The sequence below is a fragment of the Macrotis lagotis genome, chromosome 1 (genome assembly GCF_037893015.1).
Source record: "Macrotis lagotis isolate mMagLag1 chromosome 1, bilby.v1.9.chrom.fasta, whole genome shotgun sequence".
Taxonomy (NCBI): Eukaryota; Metazoa; Chordata; class Mammalia; order Peramelemorphia; family Peramelidae; genus Macrotis; species Macrotis lagotis.
The window spans coordinates 700,816,744-700,841,503 of NC_133658.1; the positions used below are offsets into that span (position 1 = coordinate 700,816,744).

At 33.0% G+C, this 24,760-nt stretch overlaps 1 protein-coding gene across 5 annotated transcripts in view; it reads left to right on the forward strand.

The window, feature by feature from the left end:
• Positions 1-24,760, forward strand: part of GRB14 (growth factor receptor bound protein 14) — a 149,240-nt gene that overhangs the window by 78,217 nt on the left and 46,263 nt on the right. For all 5 annotated transcript variants that reach the window (XM_074215829.1, XM_074215831.1, XM_074215832.1 and 2 more), the window contains one exon: positions 14,463-14,619. In XM_074215829.1, the coding sequence (XP_074071930.1) occupies positions 14,463-14,619 (157 nt within the window). The remainder of the gene's footprint in view (positions 1-14,462; positions 14,620-24,760) is intronic.

Genomic DNA, 24,760 nt, shown 5'->3' on the forward strand with positions numbered 1-24,760 from the left:
AGTCATAGTGTCTAGGACTCAGGACATGATACTCCATCTTCTATATCTGGAAAATTTTGCTTAATTAATTCTAGGTGCCATTGGGAGTTCTATTGGAGCTAGAGAGTTCCAAGAAATAGGCAACCAGAACAGTGAAGAGTCTAGAATTCATGCTACTGGAAAATTAAGAGAAATGGGTTGTTTTGCTTATAGAGAAGAAGACTCTGTGGTTCCATGATAATTGACTCTAAGTACTTGAAGGACTGACTTTTGGAAGTAGGATCAGATTTGTTCTCCCTAGGGAAAACTAAGCAATTGAAGTTGTTAAAAATCAGATTTAAGGAGAAAGGGAAGAAGAGGAAAGTGTTTATAGAGCAGCTACAATGTGCTAGGTCTTATGTTAAGCACTTTTACAAATATCTCATTGGATCTCAGCAATCCTGGGAAGTATGTGTTATTATCTTAATTTTACTGGTGAGGCAGACAACATTTAAGTGACTTGCCTAGGGTTAAAGAGCAAGTAAGTATTTGTGGCCAGATTTAAACTTAGGTCTTCCTGAACCAAGTTCAGTGTTCTTAATGATTTCACCATTAGCTACACCATTTGAAGTAAGGAAATCATGAACGTAAAGAAAAGCTTTCAAATAATTAGAGAGATCCATGAGGGAAATGGGTGGGATGTAGAAGAAAGAGATTTGCCCCTTACTGAAGAGCCTTAATCAAAAACTAATTGACTGCTTTGATTTATAATAGGTGGAATTCATATTCAGATAAATAATAGATTAGATCTAGGTCAGTTAGTCAGTTAATAAAAAAAATTCAGGAAATTAATGAAAGACTTACTTCCTTTAAGAAGCTATTGTTTTAAGGAAGATGAATGCACATATAGAACTTTATATGATTTGAACAAAGAGTGAATTTTTATGGGGGTTGGGGTGGGGAGCTAGCACTGATATCAGTTCCCTGATGTTGTATTCTTTTTCAGAAATGAAGGACAGGGGCGGCTAGGTGGAGCAGTGGATAAAGCACAGGCCCAGGGGTCAGGAGTACCTGGGTTCAAATCCAGTCTCAGACACTTAATAATGACCAAGCTGTTTGGCCTTGGGCAAGCCACTTAACCCCATTGCCTTGTAAAAACTAAAAAAAAAAATGAAGGACAGATTTTATCATTATTACTATTATTTGGAGCTCGGAAGAGGTCTCATGTAGGAGCTGAGTGATAACTGACCTCAATTCTGAAGGAAGTGAAATTCTAAAGAGGTTGTAAGGCATGTGTGTTTGAGTAATGGGGGACAGTTTGTACACTGGCATGTATACATGGGAGAGGCGTGGAGATGGGAGATTGACTGTTGTTGGGAAAATATCCATTCTCCCCAATCTGGTTTGAAAGACAGCGCTTGTTTTGGTGTCTAATCTCACAGAATCACAAATTCTTAGTTAGAAAGGGCCTTGGAAATTATTTGGAAAACATTTTATTTGAACAAAAGAGTCCTTTATTAGTAGTTATGCGATTCTGGCTTACAGAACTACAGTGATGGGGAACCTACTAACTTCTAAGGTAGCTTGTTGCATTTTTTTTTTCATTTTTTACTTTTGAACGTTTTTATTTAAAGTTTCAAGTTCCAAATTCTATTCCTTTCCCTTCCTTCCTTTCCCCCTCCCTGAAGTCAGTAAACAATCAGATATAGGTTTTGTATACATATGTAATCATGTATAACATTTCCATATTAGTCATTTTGTACAAATGGAGTTGGAAAGAGTGATGGAAAGAAAGTAAAAATAGAATGTATTCAAACAATTCTTTCTCTGGAAGTGAATAATCTGCTTCATCATTAGTCCTTTGAAATTGTCTTGAATCATGCACTCCTGAGAATAGCTACTCTTCCATAGTTCTTCATAAATCAATATTGCTGTTACTGTGTACAGTGTTCTCCCAGTTCTGTTCACTTTATTTTGCATCAGTTTATATGTCTTTCCGGGTTTTTCTGAAATCATCCTGCTTGTAATTTCTTATATCCCATCACAATCATATAACATAGTTTGTTTAGGCATTCCCCAATTGATGGACATCCCTTAAATTTTTAAATCTTAGACCTCAAAAAAGGAGCTGCTATAAATATTTTTTTTTGGTATAAATAGATCCTTACCCTCCCCCCCCCCCCTTTTTGGATATCTTTGGGATAGAAACCTAACTGAATGAAAAGGTATACAGTTTTATAACTCTTTGGGCCTAGTTCTAAATTATTCTCGAGAATGTTTGAATCACCTCACAACCCCTCTAACATTGTGTTAATGTCCTAGTTTTCCTACATCTCCTCCAACAGCCAACACTTCCCCCTTGTCATATTAGTCAGTCTAATAGGTATAAGGAGGTCCCTCAGAGTTGTTTTAATTTGCATTTCTCTAATCAGGGGTAATTTAGAGCATGTTTTTATATGACCCTAGATAGCTTTGATTTGTTTGAAAACTGGCTGATCATTTATCAATTGAGGAATGAATTATATTTTTATAAATTTGACTCAATTCTCTATATATTTGTGAAATGAGACCTTTATCAGAGTTATTTGTTGCATATTCCTTCCCTCCCCCACCAGGTTTCTGCTTTCCTTCTAATTTGGGTTGTATTGGTTTTGTTTGTGCAGAAATGTTTTATATAATTACAATTATTCATTTTGCATTTTCTGTTCCATTCTCTATCTTCTTCGGACCTATATTCCTCTCTTATCTGGAAATCATATGATAATCTATTCAGTGTTCTCTTAATTTACTTAAGGTTTCACCCTTTGGGTGTAAATTATGTATCCTCTTTGACATTTTATTGCTATATGATGTGAGGTACTGTTCTCTAGTTTTCCCAGTAGTTTTTGTGAAATAATAAGTGTTTGTTCCAAAACTTGGATCTTTGAGTTTATCATATACCAGATTACTATGACTATGTACTTTATATCCACTCTATTCCACTGATCTACCACATCATTTGTTAGCCAGTACTAGATTATTTTGATGATTTCCACTTTATAATAGTTTTTAATCTGATTGACTAGACCATCTTTCTTTTTCCACAAATTTTTTCATTTATTCCCTTGATATCCTTGAGCTTCTGATCTTCTGAATGAATTTTCCTATTATTTTTTCTAATAATAAAATGTTTTTGGTAATTTAACTGGTTTGGCACTGAATAAATAAAGTAATATAAGTAGAATTGCCATTTTTATTATATTGACTTGGCTTAACCATGAGCTATTAATATTTTCCTAATCATTTAGATCTAACTTTATTTGTGTGAAAAGTGTTCTATAGTTTTTGCTCATTTAGTTCTTAGATTTGTCTTTTCAGGTAGATTCCCAAATGTTTTATATTATCTACAGTAATTTGAAATAGAATTTCCCTTTCTATCTCTTGCTGCTGGATTTTGTTGTTAATGTATGGAAAATGCTGATGATTTATGTGGAACTTTGCTAAAATTGTTAATAATTTCAAGTAGTTTTATAATTGATCTGTAGAATTTTCTAAACTGCAAAGTGGGATAGTTTGTTTCTACATTGCCTATTCTAATTCCTTCTATTTCTTTTTCTTCTCATTGCTATGGCTAATATTTTAGTACAGTATTAAATAATAGATAATGGACTTCTTTGCTTCACCCTTGATTGTACTGGGAAGACTTTTAAACTTATCTCCATTACAGATAATGATTGCTGGTGGTTTTAGATAAATGTTAATTATCATTTTAAGGTAAGCTCCTTTTATTCTCTAGTGTTTTTAATAGGAATGGCTGTAATTTTGTCAAAGACCTTTTCTGTATCTTTTGAGATAATCATATGATTTCTGTTGATTTTGTTATTGATGTAATCAATAATGTTGATAGTTTTTCCTAATATTGATTCAGTCTTGCATTTCTGGTCAAATTGTGATTCTTTTGTGCTGTCTCTCTCTCTCTCTCTCTCTCTCTCTCTCTCTCTCTCTCTCTGTACATATATATGTTGTTTTGGCTCTTCTGATTTAGGTATTAGTCCCATATTTGTGTCATAAAATGAATTTTGTAGGATTACTTATTTGTCTAATTTTCACATGGTTGATACAGTATTTAGATTAATTGTTCTTTAAACATATGGTAGAATTTACTTGTGGCTCCATCTGGTCCTTGGATATTTTCTTAGAAAGTTCATTGATGACTTGTTCAGTCTCTTTTTCAAAGATTGGACTGCTTAAATATTTTATTCTTCTGTTAAACTAAGTAATTTTTGTAAACATTCATCCACGTAATTTGTACTGTCAAATTTATTGTCAAAAATTGATCAAATTAACTCTAACAATTATCTTAATTTCCTTTTCGTTAGTGCTGAATTCATTTTTGATACTAGTAATTTGTTTTTTTCCCTTTTTAAAAATCAAACTAACCAAGGGCTTATCTGTTTTTTCCCATAAGTTCAGATTCTAGTCATATTACTTATTTCTTACTTTAAATTTTATTATTCTTTTTGATTTTCAGGATTTCTAGGATTTAAAATTTTGAATTTCTTTTTGATTTTTTTGATTTTAAATTTGTTCTCTTAGTGTTTTAAATGTATGCCCACTTCAATAAACTGTTCTTTCTCTATTTTGGTGATGTAAGTAATTAGAGATTTAAAATTTTCTCTTAGAACTACTTTGTTGAATCCCAAAAAGTTTGAAATGTTGTCTCATTGTTGCCATTTCTTTAATGAAGTTATTAGTTCTATGATTTATTTTTTGACCACTTTTTAGAATTAGATCATTTAATTTCTAATTAAATTTTAATTTCTCTATTGTCCATTATTGAATGAAATTTTTATTGCATTGTTGAAATTCTACTTTTTCTTTTTTTAGTTGTGAGGTTTTTTACATCCAAATATATGATCAATTTTTGTGTTGGTGCCATATACTCCTGAGAAAAAGGACATATATATATATATATATATATATATATATATATATATATATATATTTATTCCTTTATGTACTTTCCTCCAGAGAGATATATCTATTTCTTCCAGAATTTTCCAAATCTTCAACATCTTTCTTGTTTATTTTTTGATTAGAGTTATCTTCTTCTGAGAAGAGAAAGTTGAGGTCCTCTACTAGTCTAGTTTTATTATCTATTTCTTTAACTCATTTTAACTTTTTTTCAAAAAATTTTGATACTATATAATTTTATGTAGATATTTTTAGTACAGATATGACTTCTTTCGCTTTCTCTTTCAGCAAGAGATATTGTGCTTCCTTATCTCTTTTGACTAGATCTAATTTTTTGTTTTGCTTTTTTTGTCTGAGAACATGATTTTTGTCCCTGCTTTCTTTGCCTTAGCTGAAACATAATAAATTCCACTTCAGTTCCTTATCTTTACACTCTATGCATCTCTCTGTTTTAAATGTGCTTCTTGTGAGCAGCATCTTGTAGGATTGGGGTTTTTAATCCATTCTAATATCTGCTTCCATTTTATGGGTGAGTTTATCCCATTCACATTTATAGTTATGATAACTGTATGTTTCCCTTCAAACTATTTCCCCTTATTTATCCCTCCTCCTAACATCCACCTTTCCCCTCCTTACAAATGCTTTACTTCTGATCACCTCCTTCCCCCATCTACCCATCTTTTTATCAGACTTCCCTCCCCTTCTATTACCTTTGTCTCTTTTTCTTCCTTATAGGATAACAGATTTCTGTATGAAATTGAGTGTATATACTGTTCCTTTTTTGAGTCAGTTTTGATGAGAGAAAGGCTTAAGCTTTTTTCTATTACTTTCCTCTTCCCTTCTATCATATCTCTTTAAGCATCTTTTTTTATGTGGAATAATTTAACCCATTCAATTTTCTCATCCTTCTTTTAGTGCAGTTTTCTTTCTCACCCCTTTATTTTGTGTTTTGGAATATCATTCCATCAGTCATCTTATATTCACATCCTAAGTGAGCTTTTGTATCTTCCATTTGACCAACTCTAGTTTTTAGGGCATTTTTTTCTTTGTTAAATTTTTGTTTATCTTTCCCCATGTTATTGACTTTTCATGATTCTCTTGAATTGTTCTTATTTCCTTTTCAAATTTTTCTTCTACTTTTCTAATTTCCTTTTAAAAAAATCTTTAAGTTCTTCCAGCAATTCTTTCTGGGCCTGAGACCAAATTACATTTTTCTTTGAGGCTTCATATGTAGTCATTTTAATACTATTGCCCTCTTCTAAGTTTGTTCCTTGATCCTCCCTATCACTGCAATATTTTTCTATAGTCAAATTTCTTTCTTTTTTTTTCCCCTGCCTTTTTTTGTGACTTGATATTTGTATGTGAGTGAAGGACTCTGTCTCTGTCCCAAGCTTTTTTGTGCTTGGACTCAGGGCCCTACTGCTGTCTTTAGACTTCAGGTTTTTGCTTCTTGCTTTCACTGGAAGGAATGTTGTTACCGTTCTAAGCTTATTTGGGGGTTAGAGCCTCTCTGTTGCCCTTCCTTGCTTGTGGGGTTTTAGCATCTGGCCTTTCTGCTACTTTGCAATTGTAAGTCTTTCTGATGTCTGGCCCAGTAGGAGGGATTTTTTTTTTTTTGGCTGGTCTTCCCTAGGGGTGGGGCCCTGCTTCTGGGTTACCATGGAAACAGGGCCTCCCTGCTAACAGACCCTATAAGAGGAATTTTGTTATTGGTGTGTCCCAGGGGTGGGGTTCTGCTGCAAGGTTGCTATGGAAACAGGGTCTCTCTGCTAGCAGGCCCTGGAGGAGTAATCTTGCTGCTAGTCTATCCCAGGGATGGGGCCCCTGGTGCTGAGCTGCTATGGAAACAAGGTCTTTCTGGTAGCAGGTCCAGGGTGGGGTTTCACCCCCACCCCCCAGGGTGAGGCTGTACCACAGGAGTGGGGTCAAGGTCCATCTTGTGCTAGTACTGGGACTATTGTGATGAGGTCTGACTGTGCTGCTCAGACTGGTCCACCTGCCTAGAGGACTTCTACCATGTAGGAGAGCCAGGGTCCCACTGATAAGAGTGCTCCTGACTTGGAGCCTTGCTGTAGGCCCCCTGCTGTGAGGCTGGCTGCTGTTGATGCTCCTGGGTCTCGTTCCCTTTCCACCCCAGTGAGAAAGACTTTTCCTGCAGTAGTGATAAGCTGCTTCCCTACTCCTAGATCCATCTGAGGTTTGGAGTTGAATTGAGGAGGCTTCAGAGGCTTTCTTGCTCACTTGGCTGTCTTGGCTGACCATTGCATTTTAAGTAGTTCTTATCCTTAGGAAGTTTTTCTTTCTCTCAGAAAAGAATCTGCCTCTTCCAATCAAAGTTGGAAGATATTCAAGTGACCAGGTCATATCAAAAAAGAAAGAAAGGACCCTTTCTGTAACCTACCTAGTAAAGATTTCGATTTTGCTTTAACTCCCAACAATGAAAGAGCACCTACTGCCTCCAGAGGCAGCTCATTTCACTTTTGGATAGCTCTACCTCTTTAAGATTCAGTTTCATTTTTAATTCAAAAAACCCTTGTAACAAATATACATCATCAAACAAAACATTGAACAAAAGTATGTGATTAATTTTGCATATTAATCTGATATTGCCTTTCTACATCATTGGATCTCTAGCATTGTCATTGGCCACTGAGTTCTTAAATCTTTCAGAGTTGTTTATATAGTTTTGTTTTTGTCCATATGTTTTTTCATATAATTTTTCTCAGTTTTCTCTAAAACTATTGTTTTTGTCATTTCTTAAGGCATAGTGGAATTCTCACATTTATTTAGCATAATTTTCTTAACCATTTCCTAGTCGATGTTCATCACTTTAATTTCTAATTTGCCATTGCAAAAGAACTTCAGTAAATGTTTTTGTACAAAAGCCTGTTTCTTTATTTAAGTTCCCTGGGGTGTGTAGGCCTACTAGTTCTATTGCTATATCAGAGGTCATGCACAATTTAATAGCTTTTTAAACCTACCTCCAAATTACTTTTCAGAATGGCTAGACCAATGTACAGGTCCATCAGCAATGTGTTAAAGTTTCTAATTTTTCCTAAACCCTTCAACAGTTGTTATTTTCTATTTTTATTAGATTTGTCAATATAATGAGTGAGGTAGAAGCTCAGTCTTACTTTAATTTCCTTTTCTTTAATCATTAGCAATTTGTAGCATTTTAAAAAAAAATGACTATATATGTTTGAATTTCTTCCCCTGAGAACTACCTGTTCATAAAATGGATCTCATTGTTAGTTAGTTTCCCCTTACATTGAACCTAAATTTTCCCTTTTTGGGGGTCTCAACCCATTGCTTCAGTTTTTTGTTATCCAAGCCAAGCAGTGCTAGTTTGATACCTCCTGTATCGTGTCAGGCAACTCATCAAATATCTGAATAATTATATTCCCTCTTAGACTAAACTATTCCTTTAACTTATTTACCCCTCATAGGTTTTTCAAAATTTTAATTTCAAAAATAAAAACTTGGTCAAAAGCTTTAAAAAACTATTTCACATCATCCTATTTTATTTTGAAAAGGGAAGTCTTCTAATTTGTTGATAATTTGTCTAGTATTTTTCATTTACTCTTGTGAAGAACTACCAATGATATTATTTGAAAAACATTCAGAATATTTATAGAAGTACTTTCTTGTTGCAGAACTCCATTTGAATTAGATTCTCAGCAGTTGTATTCTGAAAATAGAAAAAGAAAGCTTAACTTGAGAAATGATTTTCAAGTTGCATAGATTACACAGAATAATCAGAAAAAAGAAGAAAAAGAAAAAAATGCTGGAAGACATAGTGTTAAATATTTTTAATCCAGAATGATTTTAAGTGAATTTTATTTTAATTTTTAAATGAATTCAACTTTAAATTTAATTTTAATGAATTTTTTATTTGATTTAGATCCTGTACATATACTTATTTTGAACTGTGCAACTTTTGTCCAATTCAAATTTAATGAGTTAAAAAGGGTCTCTTATATCTTAGTATGTGAAGGCGCCCTCTGGTGTCCATTTAATATGTGAGTAAAGCTAGATTTTTTTTGGTATAATTGAGCATTATGGTTCTTTAGACACTAGCTTTATATTTTAAATTCAGTTGATAAGATGTTTCTTATCAATGTAATATTGAACCATGAAAAAGTGTGACTATATGTATAAATATACATGTGTATGCATATTTATATAACTGTACACACATAAATAAACACACACACATATATAAATGTTCATATATACTTTTTAAAAAAAATAAGATGCAGTATAAGGGCATTGTGGTATGCTGGCCTTGAGTTCAAGGGGAAACACATGTTCAAGGCCTGCCTCTGACACATTCTGACACTGTTTATCAGTGGCTAAACCATCTAACTTTTCAGTGCTACGGGAAACTCATAAGACTAGAACTTATAGATAATTTACTGATTAGCGTCAGTTGAGAGAATCCCCACTAGTTGCTCTTTTAAAATTATTTTCCTTCTCAAATTTATTGAGTCTATGTCATACCACTTCTCAGTAAGGGAAAAAGAATCATAGGAAACTAAAAAAGATAGTCTGAAGTCTTTCGGGGAAGTTTGGGTAGATAATAGAGTAAAGGAACCAACTTCAGTTAAACTGTCTTTCTGGGCTTCTTCTTCACTATACACAAAGACAAGTCAGACTTTCTTCAACTAACTTTTTTCCTTATATTTCCAAGTATTGATTAGAGACTTTCTTAGAACTTGTGAATTAAGAAACTGGATATTTATGCTCAAATTTCATGGGAAACAGTTTATATTATACTGGTAACCTCGGTCTCAAAACATAAGCTTTTAATTGTGTCATAATTTAAGAGCTAGAATGCTATATTTTAGAAAAAAAGGCAGCTTTAATAGCGGCTTATATCTTGAGAACAGTAACTTTTAATGAGACTCTGGTATTTGTTGAACATTTGTCAGTAGTGAAAGTTATGTAATTTGGAAAAATAAAATAATAAGAAATTCTAAATCACTTCTACTTAGAGAAATGACTTTATCTTATGCACAAGTATTTATAAGTACAATTAACTCATATATACTAATTTAACAGCAGTCTTTGACATCAAACACAGAATTAATGAAATTTATTCTGTTTAAATTATTTTTAAAAATCATTTTCAAGCAACTCCCTAATTGAACCATATATTTAGGACCCTTCCTTATATGAATATACATTTAACAAGCACATGTTGATCATTTATTTTTTTCAAAACATTATCTAAGTCACTAAGAGTGATAAAAATGAAATTTCGAACCCTATAGAAATTCTCTACAGTTTTTGAGACAAATCAGATATATATGCTTATTAATCCTTGTATTTTTGTTAGTGCTTATTTTTTTAATGTACATAGCTATATTTCTGTTTTTTCTATTTTTTCTACATTCCCTTGAGAAAAAAAAAATTAGAAAAGACCTTACTGTTGACTAGATAGGGGAGTATCCTCTTTAATTTCTTTGTATTGTATTATCATCTTTTGAAATGACCAAATTATTGAAGAATAATTTTGGAATAATTAGAGTTCTCTTGTAAATCTAGATTAAAAGTGATTTAAAATGATACATTACTCCATTTCATTTGGAGAAAATTAAAAAGATCTGTGCTTAGTTTATGAGTATATTCTTGGTCTAAGCACTGTTTACTTTGTTTCTTTAAAAACTTCTTAAAATATTTTGCTCTCAGAAGATTTTCAGCCATTCTTTAGTTTATTTGCCTCTGACATATATGTATGTATTCTACACATTCACAAAAAGATATGAATCTTATTAACTTTCATTGGATTGACTTTCATATATTTTTTATTTAATTTTTTTATATTGTTCGATTTCTTTGACTAGTTGTCATTCAAAAAACTTAAGCAAATCTCATTAATTCTTTGCAAATATTTTCATTATGAATGGGAATTTAAGTGCCTTAAACTTTTAAAAATAATTTTTGTTAATTTTCTTTTTTTTTTGCATGTTGTCAGTTAGTTTTGAAACTAGTCTTCTGTTAATGTACCTTTTACATGTCCTTTACTTATATCATTAATTTTTCATTCTTGGATATCATATTCTTCACAGCAGCTTTAAAAATAAAAAGACCTATTAAAGTATAACAAAGTTCAAGGTTATTATGTCTATAATTACTATGACTTTATGAGAAATACCAAACATAGTCAGTGGATAGTCTGGTGGCCTTTGGCAGTAGTTTTATTTATACTGATAAGTTATTCTAATCAGACTCTTATCATGGTCCTCCCTGTCTCAAAAAACTAGTTTCTTTCCACTGGTTCAAACAAGAAAAGTTTATTCTCCTTTAGGTGAAATCTCCTTTTAGGTGGTTCTCTCCTGTGAGTCTGCAGTTTCTGATGATTTAGTGGAGACAGCAAAAATAAATATTCTTCTTCTTCTTCTTATACTGTAGCATTTTATAGAACAGTCTAGGTTATTGTACTGGAAAGTGTGTGATTGCTTTTTATTATATATCATGCTTGCATAAAATTTTAAACTTCTTTTCTCTTTTTGGTATATAGAGCAAATGAAGCAACACAGTGTAAAAATGCATTAAAATTATGCCAAAACTACAGAGTGTTCTAATTATGAATAGTCTTTGGGAAAGTTTTAAAGTTTAAAAAAGTTGCCAAGATTTAGGCTATTCCTGATTTCTGTGGGAATGTACTTTTTTGAAACTCCAAGGGGACAGTGGGTGTTTGTTCGCATTTTCTTTTATCTTTCTTTTTTTCTGAGAAAGAATAAACACAAAACTTAGCTGAATGTTTTTCTATCAAAAGCACACTCTTAAGATTATAGCCATATTTATATAGAATGGAACTGGTGTAGAATTTTACCGTGAAAGACAGAATTATGTCTTTAAACATCGAGTATAAAGACTCTACTTCATATAGAAGTCCTGATTTAGTGACCTATATGCTGTCTTCCAAATAAAAGTCTATTTTTTTCTTTAACATCTTTAGTCCATTTTCTTGGCAGTTTTGGACAGAAAGTTCTCTCATTTCTTATTTTCTGTCACTTTCTGTCGCTGTCACTCACTGTACTGTCTCTGTCATACTGTCTCTGACCCTCTGTCATTCTCTCTGACTGCTCTTTGTCTCTTGCTCTTTGTTACTCTCTCTTGTCTCTCTGATGTCTTTTTTACTCTTTTGCTCCCTCTCTCTCTCTCTCTATTCCTCTCTTTTTTTATCTTTGTTTCTTTCTCTTTCTGCCTGTCTCTCCTCACATGTCTTCTTTCATAACCATCCACCCATCCATATATATATGTATGTAGTCAAGATGACTTTGAAAATATGTCTTGGATAGGTGCCAAATGGGAACTGCCAACTCAAGGGGAAAAAATCCATCCAAACACAAAGTTGAAAAAGATCAGTTTAGTTTACTTCAATGAATCTATTATCTCAGTAATGTGGGCATCCCTTCAGGTGAAGGTGATTGTAGCCTTTTTATATATTCTTCTCCCTCCCCCTATGCTTTCTACCAAACATCCTGGATTATCTAAGGGTCTATCAATAATCATTGAGTCTAACAGACTGTAAAGTCTTTGAGTATCATTGCAGATGTGCTAAGTAGGGAAAGACTCATCATTTGTGCATTGGCCAAGAAGTAATGAAGTTTTTGGCCATGGGGAATATGAGTAACATCAGTCCAGGAAATTAATGATAGATTAATTTATGTTAGAATTTATGATGTGCCATAGATTGACTCTAATATAGTCAATTAATAGCACACTGACATAAAGGATGAAAAAATATTTTTATTCAGTGAATTTAAAGCCAATATAGCAAAATATTTTAATTTTATGTTTTTTTTTGCACTGAGTACCAAAGAAAGGTGTATTAAACCTAAGCATTTCAGAAAAGAATGCTGTTCCCTATTACTTGTTTCTTCCTCATGTATTAAAGAATATATACTACTCAGCGTTCCATAAAAACTACACCCCTTAGATTATCTTGTTAATAGAATTAAATGCCATTGAATTTGACCAATAAGGATATTCAAGTTCAAAAGACTGAAGTCTTGTTTTACTAGTTTTTCAAGGTTATACAGGGAGTATTTGACAAAAAGCAGAACTTTGGTCAGTTTGAAATGTAACACTGTATATTATTTTTGTGCTGGTTTTAAAAATATATATGCAACAATTATAATAATAGCTCATACATATGAGACTTTCAAAGTTAAAAGGATGCTTTGCTCACAACATTGTGAAGTAGTGAAGATATTCCTTATATTACAGATAAGAAAACTGAGGCTCAGATGTGGAATAGCTTGCTTAGTCAAGTGGCTAGGATGCATAATTACCCAGAAAACATAAAGTGTTAATTTTACATTTTTAGGCAAAGAGAGATACTTTTCTAATCTAGCAGGATTGTTTAAATGTTTTTATTTGTTCATTTGGTTTTCAGTGGTGTCCCAACTTTTTGTTAACCTCATTTGGGATTTTCTTGGCAAAGATACTGGAATCCTACAAGATTAAGAGACCTGCTCAAGGTCATGCAGTCAATAAGTATCTGAGGTCAGATTTGAATTCAGGAAGAGCCTTCCTGATTCCAAGCCCAGCTAGCTGTCCTGTTTAAATGGTGGACAATTTTAGCTATTCATTCATTCTTTCTTAAGTGTTTGGTATATTTTTGTGTTACAAATATGAAATTCTCACTATATTGCTTTTTAATTACAAGTGGAATTTATTAAAAATGATCATTACCATATCTATCCATCAAAAAATTGAAAGCAAAATAGATTCACATCAAGCAAAAGGGTTTTTTTATATTTGGATTTTTAAAAATTAATTCTGTTAACTTTTTATTATTTTCTTTAGAGGGAAGTAAAATTTAGAACAGGCTTAATCATAGTGTCAGTGTTCATTTTTTTATCTGCTTCACTGATGCTTTTATGATATTTCATTGATTCATAGGGCCAAATAACTTTCCTTAATTTAATATCTGAAATAGATCTAAACATGAATAAAGGGATAGGGATAGGATATACTATTTGATTGACATCAGGAATTTCCAAGGGAAGAAACTCTACCAAAAGCAGATTACCACCTTCTCTGTAATTTGTAGTCTTAGAGAATTGTCTTGGGCACTGCAGGTCTTGGAGATGTGCTCAGGGTCACAATCTATTTCTATCAGAGGCAGAACTTGACCAAGGTTTTGCTGACTTCAACATTCTCTCTAGATCAAGTCTGTCAAGCTACCTACCTCTCTGGTTTACCAGTGAAATGCATTTTGGATGATGAATTATTTTTGGTGGGTTTCTCCTCCATAGAAATATTTTACATAGAGCAAAATGTTCCAGATGATAATAACAAGTATTATCTTTTCTACCTCTTCTACTAATCAGGTCTGTGAATAAATGAAATCCTGTGGTTAGAGAAATGATAATTGTTGGAAAGTATGTCTAAGAGTACACTTTTAAATAAAGTTTTAATTATATAAAAAGATAAGTTGGATGATCTCTTTCTTTACAGTTCACTTGAGATGTCTTCTGGTGATCAGTGCTTGACCAGAATATAATAGCCACATGTCCCCTTTTCTGTTTGCACAGGTAATTAAAGTGTACAATGAGGATGGCACCAGCAGAGCATTGGAAGTACCAAGTGATATAACAGCCAGAGATGTTTGCCAATTGTTAATCCTTAAGAATCATTACATCGATGACAACAGTTGGACTCTTATTGAACACCTTCCTCACATAGGTATAGGTAAGGAGACAGAACTGGATTTCCATTTAATTCAACAAATGTGAAAATTTCTCAAGAATCATCTATCTCAGAAATACTCTTCCTTTATAACATGATGAATCTTCTTCAGATATACACAAATTGTGGACTGAAATCAGCCAGAAATAGTCTTTCAATTCACTTTCCTTAAAAGTTTTAACAAAAAGTAGCATTGGTTTCATTAGAGGACTTATATATTATAAGTCTTTCTCAGATGAATATTTAGCAACTTTAATTACTTCCTTAAACCAAAACATAGACTTGTCCAGGGAAATTCTAGATTGATAGAGGAAATTTCCCAACCTCCTTGGGTGACCTGGTAAGAATGTATGTAGGTATCTGAATGAGATAAATCATAATTTGGGCATTCTAATGGTAGATGCTAGGATATCTGAAGGATACCCTCCAGTCTGATTTAAATATATGAAATAGCTTCCAAAGTCAAGTCTGCTTTTGGATGGTTTTTTTTTTTTTTGGTAGACAGGTGTCAGACTTTCCCCATTTGCTGCTTCAGTTTCCAGTGCAAATAACAGTCTATATTTCCTTAATTTTTTCACATGGAGAATGTCAACTAGTCAACAAACATTTATCAAGTACTTACTTTGTTCCAGATATGAGTCACTGGGGATAGATGGACAGAAATGAAACCATCTACATTCTATGGGGGAAGACATGATAATACATTAATTTTTTTCATGGTAGATCTAGTTTATGTAGTATTACTTAAACTGAGCTTCAGAGGAAATGAGTAATTTGAAGATGTGGAGATGAGGAGGGGGTACATTCTAGGTTGTTTGAAAAATAAACCAGCTTTATGGAATCTGTAATGTTGGGGCCAGATTGTGAATTCTAAACCCCAAAAAATATATACAGTTTTAATTCTAGAGGATTAAAAATCCTTTTTAAAGGATCTGTTGGACTTTGTTGAGTTGTGTTAGGCTTGTGCTTTAGTATTTTCACTTTGAAAATTAAGTGGAACATGCATCTCTGATAGAGGATAAAATTGGGCAAGAGAGCAATTGAGAGGCGATTGTAATATTCCTGGGGAAAGATAATGAAGGCTTTAGCTAGATTGGTAAGAGAGGTGGAAACAGGGAAAGGGAAGGGAAAAGTATTTATGCTGTGACTATTATGTTTCAGACACAGTTCTAAGTAAGCACTTTTTTTTCAAATGTTAACTCATTTGATCCCCACAAATTTATGAGGTGGTTATTATTATTATTATTATCCCCATTTCACAGATGAGGAAACTGAGGCAGAGGTTGAGTGACTTGCCAGTTTCACAGAGCTATTAAGTATCTGAGACCAGCTTTGAACTCTAATCTTTATGACTGCTCTAATTACTGTGCCATCAGCTGTTTCTTTAGAAAAGATGGCTCGAGGGATATTGTGTAAGAATTGGCAAAGTTTTGCAACTGATTGGTTATATGGGGAGAGAGAGAGAGAGAGAGAGAGAGAGAGAGAGAGAGAGAGAGAGAGAGAGAGAGAGAGAGAGGATGACACCAAGGTTTTCGACCTGAATGACTATAAAGATAGTCATGACCTCATCTATAATAAGAATTTTCAGATGAGGGATGGTTTTTTTGGGAAAAAATGAGTTATGTTTGGGGTTTACAGTGTTTGAGACTCCTATAGAACATCCAATTTGAAATGGACAATAGACAGTTGGTGACCTGAGACTCAGAAAGCAAGAACCTAGTACTGTGTGTGTGTGTGTGTGTGTGTGTGTGTGTGTGTGTATATGTGTGTGTGTGTGTGTATATATATATATATATATATATATATATATATATATGAGATTACTTGCATATAGATGAAAATTTAACTCAGGGGGACTTGATGAATTTAACAAGAGAGTTTAAAGAGAAAAGACGTGAAGGATAGAGATTATAGTATACCCATAGTTATGGTTCAGCAAGATATTGGAAAGGAGTGGTGAGACAGTTATTAGAAGATCCAAGAGAAAATGGTGTCATGAAAGCCCATAGAGGAGAGAATCCATCAAGAGGAGGTTGTCAGTAGTTGAAGTGCTGCAGAGAAGCCAAGAAGCCTGAAGATTGAGAAAAAGCAATTTGGCAATATAGAGGTCACTGATAGCTGTGGAGAGGGCAGCTGCAGTTGAGTAATAGAATTGGAAGCCAGATTTCAAGGGGTTGAGAAGTGATTGAGAAGTTGAGGCAGTGAATGTTGACAGCTTTTTTCCCTAGAAATTTGTGAAAGGGAGGAGAGCAATGTTGCATGATTTATAGTAATATAGAATGATAGTTTAGGAGAATGTTGGGTAGAGTTTTTAAGGAGAAGCAGACCTGGATATGTTTGTAGTTAGTGGGGAATGAATCAGTAGATTAGGAGAGATTGAAAATTAGAGAGAAAGAGATGGAATGATTATTCAGTTAGTCCAATGGAAGAGATGAGATTTGGAGGTCAATTAGGGAAGTTGTTTAGGGTGGTTGGGTAAGAGAAAGAATATCTATATCTATATCTTATATACACACAGACACCCACTTTCAGGTGAGAAAACTTCCTCTGCCAATATCTATCTGCTACAATTTATGGTCTTACAGAGTTGTCTGGGCATTGAGAAATTAAGTGACTTGCTTAGGATAAGCAATATGTGTCTGAGATAAGACTTAAACCCAGGTCTTCCAGATTCAAAGGTTAGTACTTTACCACTGTTCTACTCTGTTTCATATATAAATACTTTATTTAGGTAGGCTGTTCCCATGTGTTTTGGATGTCTGAGGATGAGAAAAAGTGAAAAAAATTCTTATAAGTGAAGTGGGGAGATAAAGATATTTAAACATTTTTATTTTTTTCCTAGAAACTGTTAAAAAATAAGGATATGAACCAATAATTTTTTCTAAAATGTCACCTGATATAGGACTTAGAACCATATTTAAGTTATGTTAATCAATTGATCAGTAAACATTTATTAAATGCCTATATTATGTACTAGACATTGTGCCTAAGAACTGAGGTTATACACAGAGGCAAAAGATAGCCCCTGCTCTCAAAGAACTTATTCTCTAAAAGGGGAGACAACATACAAACAAATTACATACAAAGCAAATTTGTACAGCAACAAATAGGAAACGTTTTAAAGAGAGGTGGAAGAAAATCTTGCTTTAAGAGATGGGATTTTGGTTGGGTTGAAAGTGAAGCCAGGGATTTCAGAAGGTAAAATTGAGGAGATGAATATTCCAGGTATGGAAAGATGCCTGAATCTGAGAGATAGAGTACATTATTCTTGGAGTAGCCAGTTCATCTTGCTTTATGATTCAGGTTAAAACATATGAGAATTAAAATTAGAGATCTTTTAAAAAATAGTAATCAAATACAACTAGTGATAAAAGATACAAATATTTCTTTTTTGTAGCTTGTGCTCATTTGTCATTTACCTTATTGCTAAATGTCAAAATGATATCTATTAGTTCTTTTTTCATGTTTCATAAATAATCTTGTAGATATTTTCTAGGATGAATAGTAGCATTGAATGACATTCTTTGCTTATTACTTTTTTTTAGTGAATGAAGATAAATTATATATTTTTTCTTAGATGTCATTATATGTAAATAGCAGGAAAATGCCCTTGAACTAGATAATGAAATCTTGATTTATTCACCTGTAAATGAAATTTGTAATGTTAACAGCCTATTATGCTAAAGAATGATTTGTCAAAACTTCTCTGATTAAGTGTTATGTGTTTTGCAGAATTTTTGGTTAAAATTTCTCAGTCAACAGTGTGCTTATCCAAATATTAACTTCCAAGATTCAGAACCATTTCCCTTCTAAGCTTATCCACTGCTACTACTAGACACCATTTTGCCTCTTATGTTCAACATGTCCATAAACAAGTATGGAATTCAAAAATTGAGGGAGAGAGCACTTGAAATAGCAGGGTACTGGTGAGGATAGGGGATGAGAGTTAGGGAATGCTTCATGGAGAAAAGAGCATTGGAATGGTCACGGCCTTAGATAGAAAGATAAAGCATTCATTGAGTTCTTACTTTGCTTTTAGGCAGAGATGTAAATATAGGGAAGAAAAACAGGACCTGCATTCTAGGAGCTTACATTTTATTGGGGGAAAAAATGACATATAAAAGGGGGAATTTGAAAGGGGTGGCAATAGAGTATGAACTAGAAGTGTGGAAGACATGAGGATCTGGGAAACATATGACCAAAGTTGATTTGACTGAACCCAGGATAGTTCCAGTGGCTGAGTCCAAGATACCAGTGGGGAGGAGTAGAGATGGCCCTAGTAGGTCATGATAGAGACATGAAAGTGTAGTGGATGCCTGATTTCCAAAGGCAGACCTGAGGATGGGATTACATTCTAGACATGTTGTAGAGCTTATACAAATACAAGGAATTATAAATTTGTCTCAAGTTTAAGGAATTACTAATATTCTAATTAGCTTGGAATACAGAGTTCATAGTGCTATGAAATAAAGTTTAAAAAAATGGGTTGAAACCAGAATACAGAGAGACTTAAATGCTAACCTGAGAAATTTGCATTTTATCCTATAGGAAACTGGAAATAATTGAAGTTGTTTCAGCAGGGTTGAGCAGTAGACAGAATTTTTTATAAACTGATATTTGAAAATCCTGCCAGCCTGGCATTGTTCCAAATTGCTTTCCAGAATGGTTGGACCAATTCCCAGCTCCACCAGCAGACCGTTAATATGCCTGTTTTCCCATAGTTCCTCCAATATTTGTCATTTTCCTTTTTTTCCCTTAACTTTACCAATCTGCTGGGAGTGATAATTTGCATCTCTAATTATTAGTGTTTGGAGCATTTTTTTTCCATATGGCTATTGATAGATTGAATTTCTTCCCTTGAGTCCTGACTATTCATATCCTTTGAACATTTAGCAGTTTTGAAATTATAACATTAAATCAATTCTTGATATATCTTGTAAATGATATCTGGTTGTTATGCTTCTCTTTTGGACAGGGTCCACAGTGGACCTACCATATACCTTTTCTTACTTAACTGATGGATTCTTCACTCTGATAGGCTCATGGTCCTTATTGAAGCAACTAGTCATATAATATATATGTATGTATATATATATATATATATATATATATTTATATATGCATATATATACACACACCCACATATATACATATATATGTATATTTACATACATATATATGTATGTGTATATATATATATATATATATATATATATATATCCCTTCACGTTGACACACACTTAAGATTTTAAAATTTCTTATGCTTCTAATTCAAGCCCTGTTTCAGTAATGCAGATTTGAAGCAGGTCTGTGTTTCTTCATATCCACTGGATGTCACTGTAGTTCCCTGGAAGCACATTCCTGCTCTTACTTAGCAGTACACAAGGAAAGAGAGCTTCAATCTCAAAGAAGTCATCTGGAACTTAATGAGATCCATATTTGCCTCCCTTTAGTTTTGTTTCCTAATTGAAGCTACGGTGTGAAACAGAGGCAATTAGCCTGAGTTATCAAGCACATATATTCAGACTGCTCAGGAGTCACTTCAGGAGGAATTCATTGTAACATTGGGACACTATGAACTTCTTAGCTTAGTGATTTTAACAGTCAAAATGAATTACTGGATGCTTTTTCTGTAATAGTTTTTGTTTGTTTAGTTGTCTTTGTGCCACCTCTTTCAGACAGAAGTTCATAGAGATGAAAAAGATACAGGGCTGCAATCCTTTTTTTTTTTTTTTTTTGAAGTGAGTATGTTCAGTTCATCCATGTAAAAAGTGTGAAATTTTATCTTATGTTTCTTGAAATGGTTTTGTAGCTTTCTATACTGTCAATGTTTCTGATATATTGTCATTGACAACAACTAAAATGGGAATTAAATACCAACTTAGTCATGGAACTGAGTTTTTGTACAAAGACAGTTATAAACATTGATTCCCTCTCTCCTAGCCTTTGTCTTCTTACAAATTAGAGATGTTTAATCCAGAATGTTTCAGGCAATAGGTGGAATAATATTAATATACTATAATTATATTATATAATTAATACAATATTTGAGTGAATAGCTGAGTAGTTATCATGTCCAATATAAATGTTTGTATCAAGAATAGTATTTAATTGAGGGTGCCAGGAAGTGAAGCCTGTCCAGAACTAGACTGCAGTTAGTTATTAACAATCAAGAAAGAAAGGGTTCAAGGAGGTGGGATTTATAGCGCACTTTTTTAAGATTCTAGTGTTGTGAAACTGGTTATAGTGCCTAAGTTGAAAGAAGGTCATAGACACCGACCACAGTAACAGTTAAATTTGACAGTGACAGTTTTCCTGGTGATATTGCCTCTATTAAGAAAGTATTTGTTGGTTTAAGAATTTCTTCAGAAATAGAGCCCTCTTTTTTCCAAGGCTTCTCTCATTTTTGTTTTGTTTGGTAGGTGACTGTTCATTTTTACCTGAAAATAAGACTGAAAAAAATATTTATGTAGTTCCCCCCAACATATGGGAGTACAAGGACCATTTGTCTCCTGGAGTTTCCTATAACAAAGGTGTAAGAATTGTTTTCTGGGGGAATTAGAGGTAAAAAGCCACTTTTGTTTCTTCTCTTATCAAGTGAGGAGAAGAGTGGGGACTCAGATTTCTATTTGAGCTCCATGCCGTACTTTCAGTAGATTCACTGAAGAAACCCAGGCAGAAGGTCACAGGTGAGCACTTTCTATTCCTGGAGGATTGAGGTTTAAAAAAAAAAGACTTTGAAGCTAAATCAACAGCTTCAGAAGGAACAGGTTTTTGTTTTTAAAGAAAAACTCTGTTCAAAATTAAATAAAAAACAGAATTACATATACTTACTTCCATTTGGTAGTATTTCCTTCTGATGTCATAAAGCTGCAGTGAATTGTGAAACATCAAAAGTAAATTTGTTAATGTTCTATAAATAGAAAATTTTCAAATTTTTTATGCCATTGTTAAAATGATTGGAGTTGTCTATAGCTGGCAAAGAAGACAAAGATGTCTATAAATATGTATGCTATATAGCAAATACAGTTTTTTTCAGCATACATTAAAAATGCAGGTTTTTTCCTTTTGCATTTGTAGCATTTTTAGGGTAGCTTTTTTTCTGTGAAGTATCAGAATAAATTTCAATATATATCATTATTAAAATTTCTATGTTGGCTGTATTTTTAAATCTGAGTTAAAAATTTTTTAAAATAATAAATTAGAAAATATTGTTAATAAATTTAAATGAGATAGCCCTGTGTTCGTTTTTTTCAATGATTGATCAAGATATTATTTTGAACTGTCATATCTAAAACAATATGTTTTATGAATACTTTTTTGTCTATATGTCATATTCATTTCATACCCTAGTGCTCTCTAGACTGAAGCATACCTTGTGACAAAAATAATTTAACAGAAACATCTGTTAATACCTTTATTAGCATGTATACAACATTGTTTTCTCCTAATTCTCTACCTGCATGCCATTAGGGAAAAGATATGATTTAATATCTCAATTGAAGGACCCTCTTCATTGGTTTTCTTGTATTTGAAGTTCAACTTCTCTTTAGTGAATTTTTCAAACCTATATCTAGTTCTTTTGGTTTTACTTATTTAGTTTGGCATATGTTTTATATAAACTTTCTCCTTTTCTCTCAGTTTCTCATATTGACACTAATTATGGAATCTTGATCTTTTTAAGTGTCTAATTGTGATATTTTATTTGTCATCATTCATAGAAATATTTCTCATGTTGATTTCTTTTTAGTTTTAAAAGTATTTTTTAATCTTTAACTGATTGAACTTTGCTAGAAGTTCCAGAAGGAACTAAGGAGGAAATGATGAAAGGGCTGAGAGGTATTCAGTATTCTACATAGCTATAAATATTTCTTTTTTTCTGATCCTTAGGATTAGGTCCAAGAAAACTGAGAAACAGACCGATTTTGCTCTGTTTTGTTCTTTGTCTTTCTTTGTCTTTCTACATTTTCTGATGCCCTATGTCTTCATGTTTTCTCTTCCACTTCCCTAGACAAAGCCAGTTTTCAATTAGTTGTCAGTTATAAATGATGAGTAATAATAATAATAATAATAATAATAATGATGATGATAATTTAATTTATACTAGGGTATAAATGACTATACATGTAAATGGATATACAGCAACATACACACAAACGTGCACACATATACATTGTGAAGGTAGAATGCAGATTTTACCTAGCCTGTTTATTGAACTGTAGTTGTTGCTCTTTATATCCCTGGAAGTCAACTTACATGTTCCTGCACCACATACATTTCAAGAACACAGATTCCCATGAAACATAACAAAAAAGCAATGAAGGCAGGATGCATGCTTTCTTTTCGACATGCTAACCGATCACATATAGTATTGGTGCTGATTTCCAAGAATGGTACCTACATGCATTCATATAGTATTTTAAGACCTGCAGAGGACCTTACAAGTATTGTCTGATTTGATCCTTATACTAATCCAAGGAGTTAGGGACTAGACCCTAGGGTCTGTTTTACAGATGAGGACACTGAAGCATCGAGAGATTTTATGACTTTTCCAAGATCTTTTAAGTGGTAGAGTTTAAAGATATCTCACAAGATTTCAAATAAGCTTAGACTAGTCATTCCATTTTGTTTCATTTTAACTCACAGCAGTGATTTATCTGATATAATTGGGCTTTTTTTTTCAAGGCAAATGGGGTTAAGTGGCTTGCCCAAGGCCACACAGCTAGGTAATTACTAAATGTCTGAGGTCAGATTTGAACTCAGGTACTCCTGACTCCAGGTGCTCTATCCACTGTGCTACCTAGTCACCCTTATCTGGTATAATTGATAAGCTGTTCTAGAAAGTGAAAATTTCTAGGTGACTAAAGCTAACTCATGAGCCTCCAAACCATGTATTCAGAAATTTTTTTTTAAATGAATTCTGTAATAGCTTGCTTTATTGGCAGTTTGCTGAATATAATTGAATTTTTGCCTTGGTGAATCAGGGTCATTATGAATATTTTTTTTGAGGGGAGTTAGTGGTCTGGGCTGTGATAGAAGGATACCCAGATTAAATTGCCCAGTATGGTAATTCATGAACATTGGTTACTCCCTCTTAGCCACTTTTTCAGTGTGTAAAGATGAAAAGTTAGAAGATCTGGGTTGGAGCACTAGCTTTGTGTTTCCTATAAAGCTTCCATATAAAACCATGGATGAAGTAATCCAACTTTTCTGAGCTGAAGTTTTCCTCATTTGAAAGATGACAATATTAGCTGCCAACATCATAGGGTTGTTGTAGGGAAAATATTCTACAAATCTCAAAACACTTTATAAATGTGAATAAATAAATTGCAATTACTCATTTACTTTGTTTTAGAAGTCCTTCCATGAGATCATAAGAGTTAAGGGTTGGAAAAGGGTATTAGCGAGACCATCTAATTCAAATGTCTCAGGCTAATGTAGTAGCCTGTTGAGACCATGAACTCACTCAGTAGGTAGTAGAATTAGAATTCGATTTGGGGCTTCTGACTCCAAATCTAACACTGTTTTTTATGGGTTTAAATCTATATTTCTTGAGATTTTTATGCATTAACTTATCTTTCTCTAATCTATATACTTGTATGAGGCTTTAATATAGAAGCTAAATGTTAACTTCTATTTACTGAGTGATTCTTGAAATTTTAGGCCCATTGTGGGTAATTATAAGATCACAGATTTAGAAAAAAGGTCCTTAGAAGTTGAATTCAGCATCCTTATTTTACAGATGAGGAAATTTGAAGAGAGGTTAAGAATTGTTCAGGGTCATAGGGACACCACTAGAGAGTGTCTTAGGCAGAATCTGATGTCACCATGATAATTTTGGCAATTGATCTTGTGAAATATGAACCTTAGTGCATTGTACCCAAAGGACTATGAATCTAGATTTGAATAGTAGTTAATAGATGCATCTTGTTGGGTAGCATATAGATTTCTTGAGCAAAACTTTTTTTAACTACTGGTTGCCAATGACTCTATAATTATGGATTCCTTTTTTCTTTTTCTAGGTAACCTAAGTTTTTTAAGGTAACTATAAATATTGAAAAGCATATAATGAGAAATGAATTTAGAACAAGATTCTAGACAATGCCTTTCTACATTTTCTTATAAATTGATATTTTATTAAGAG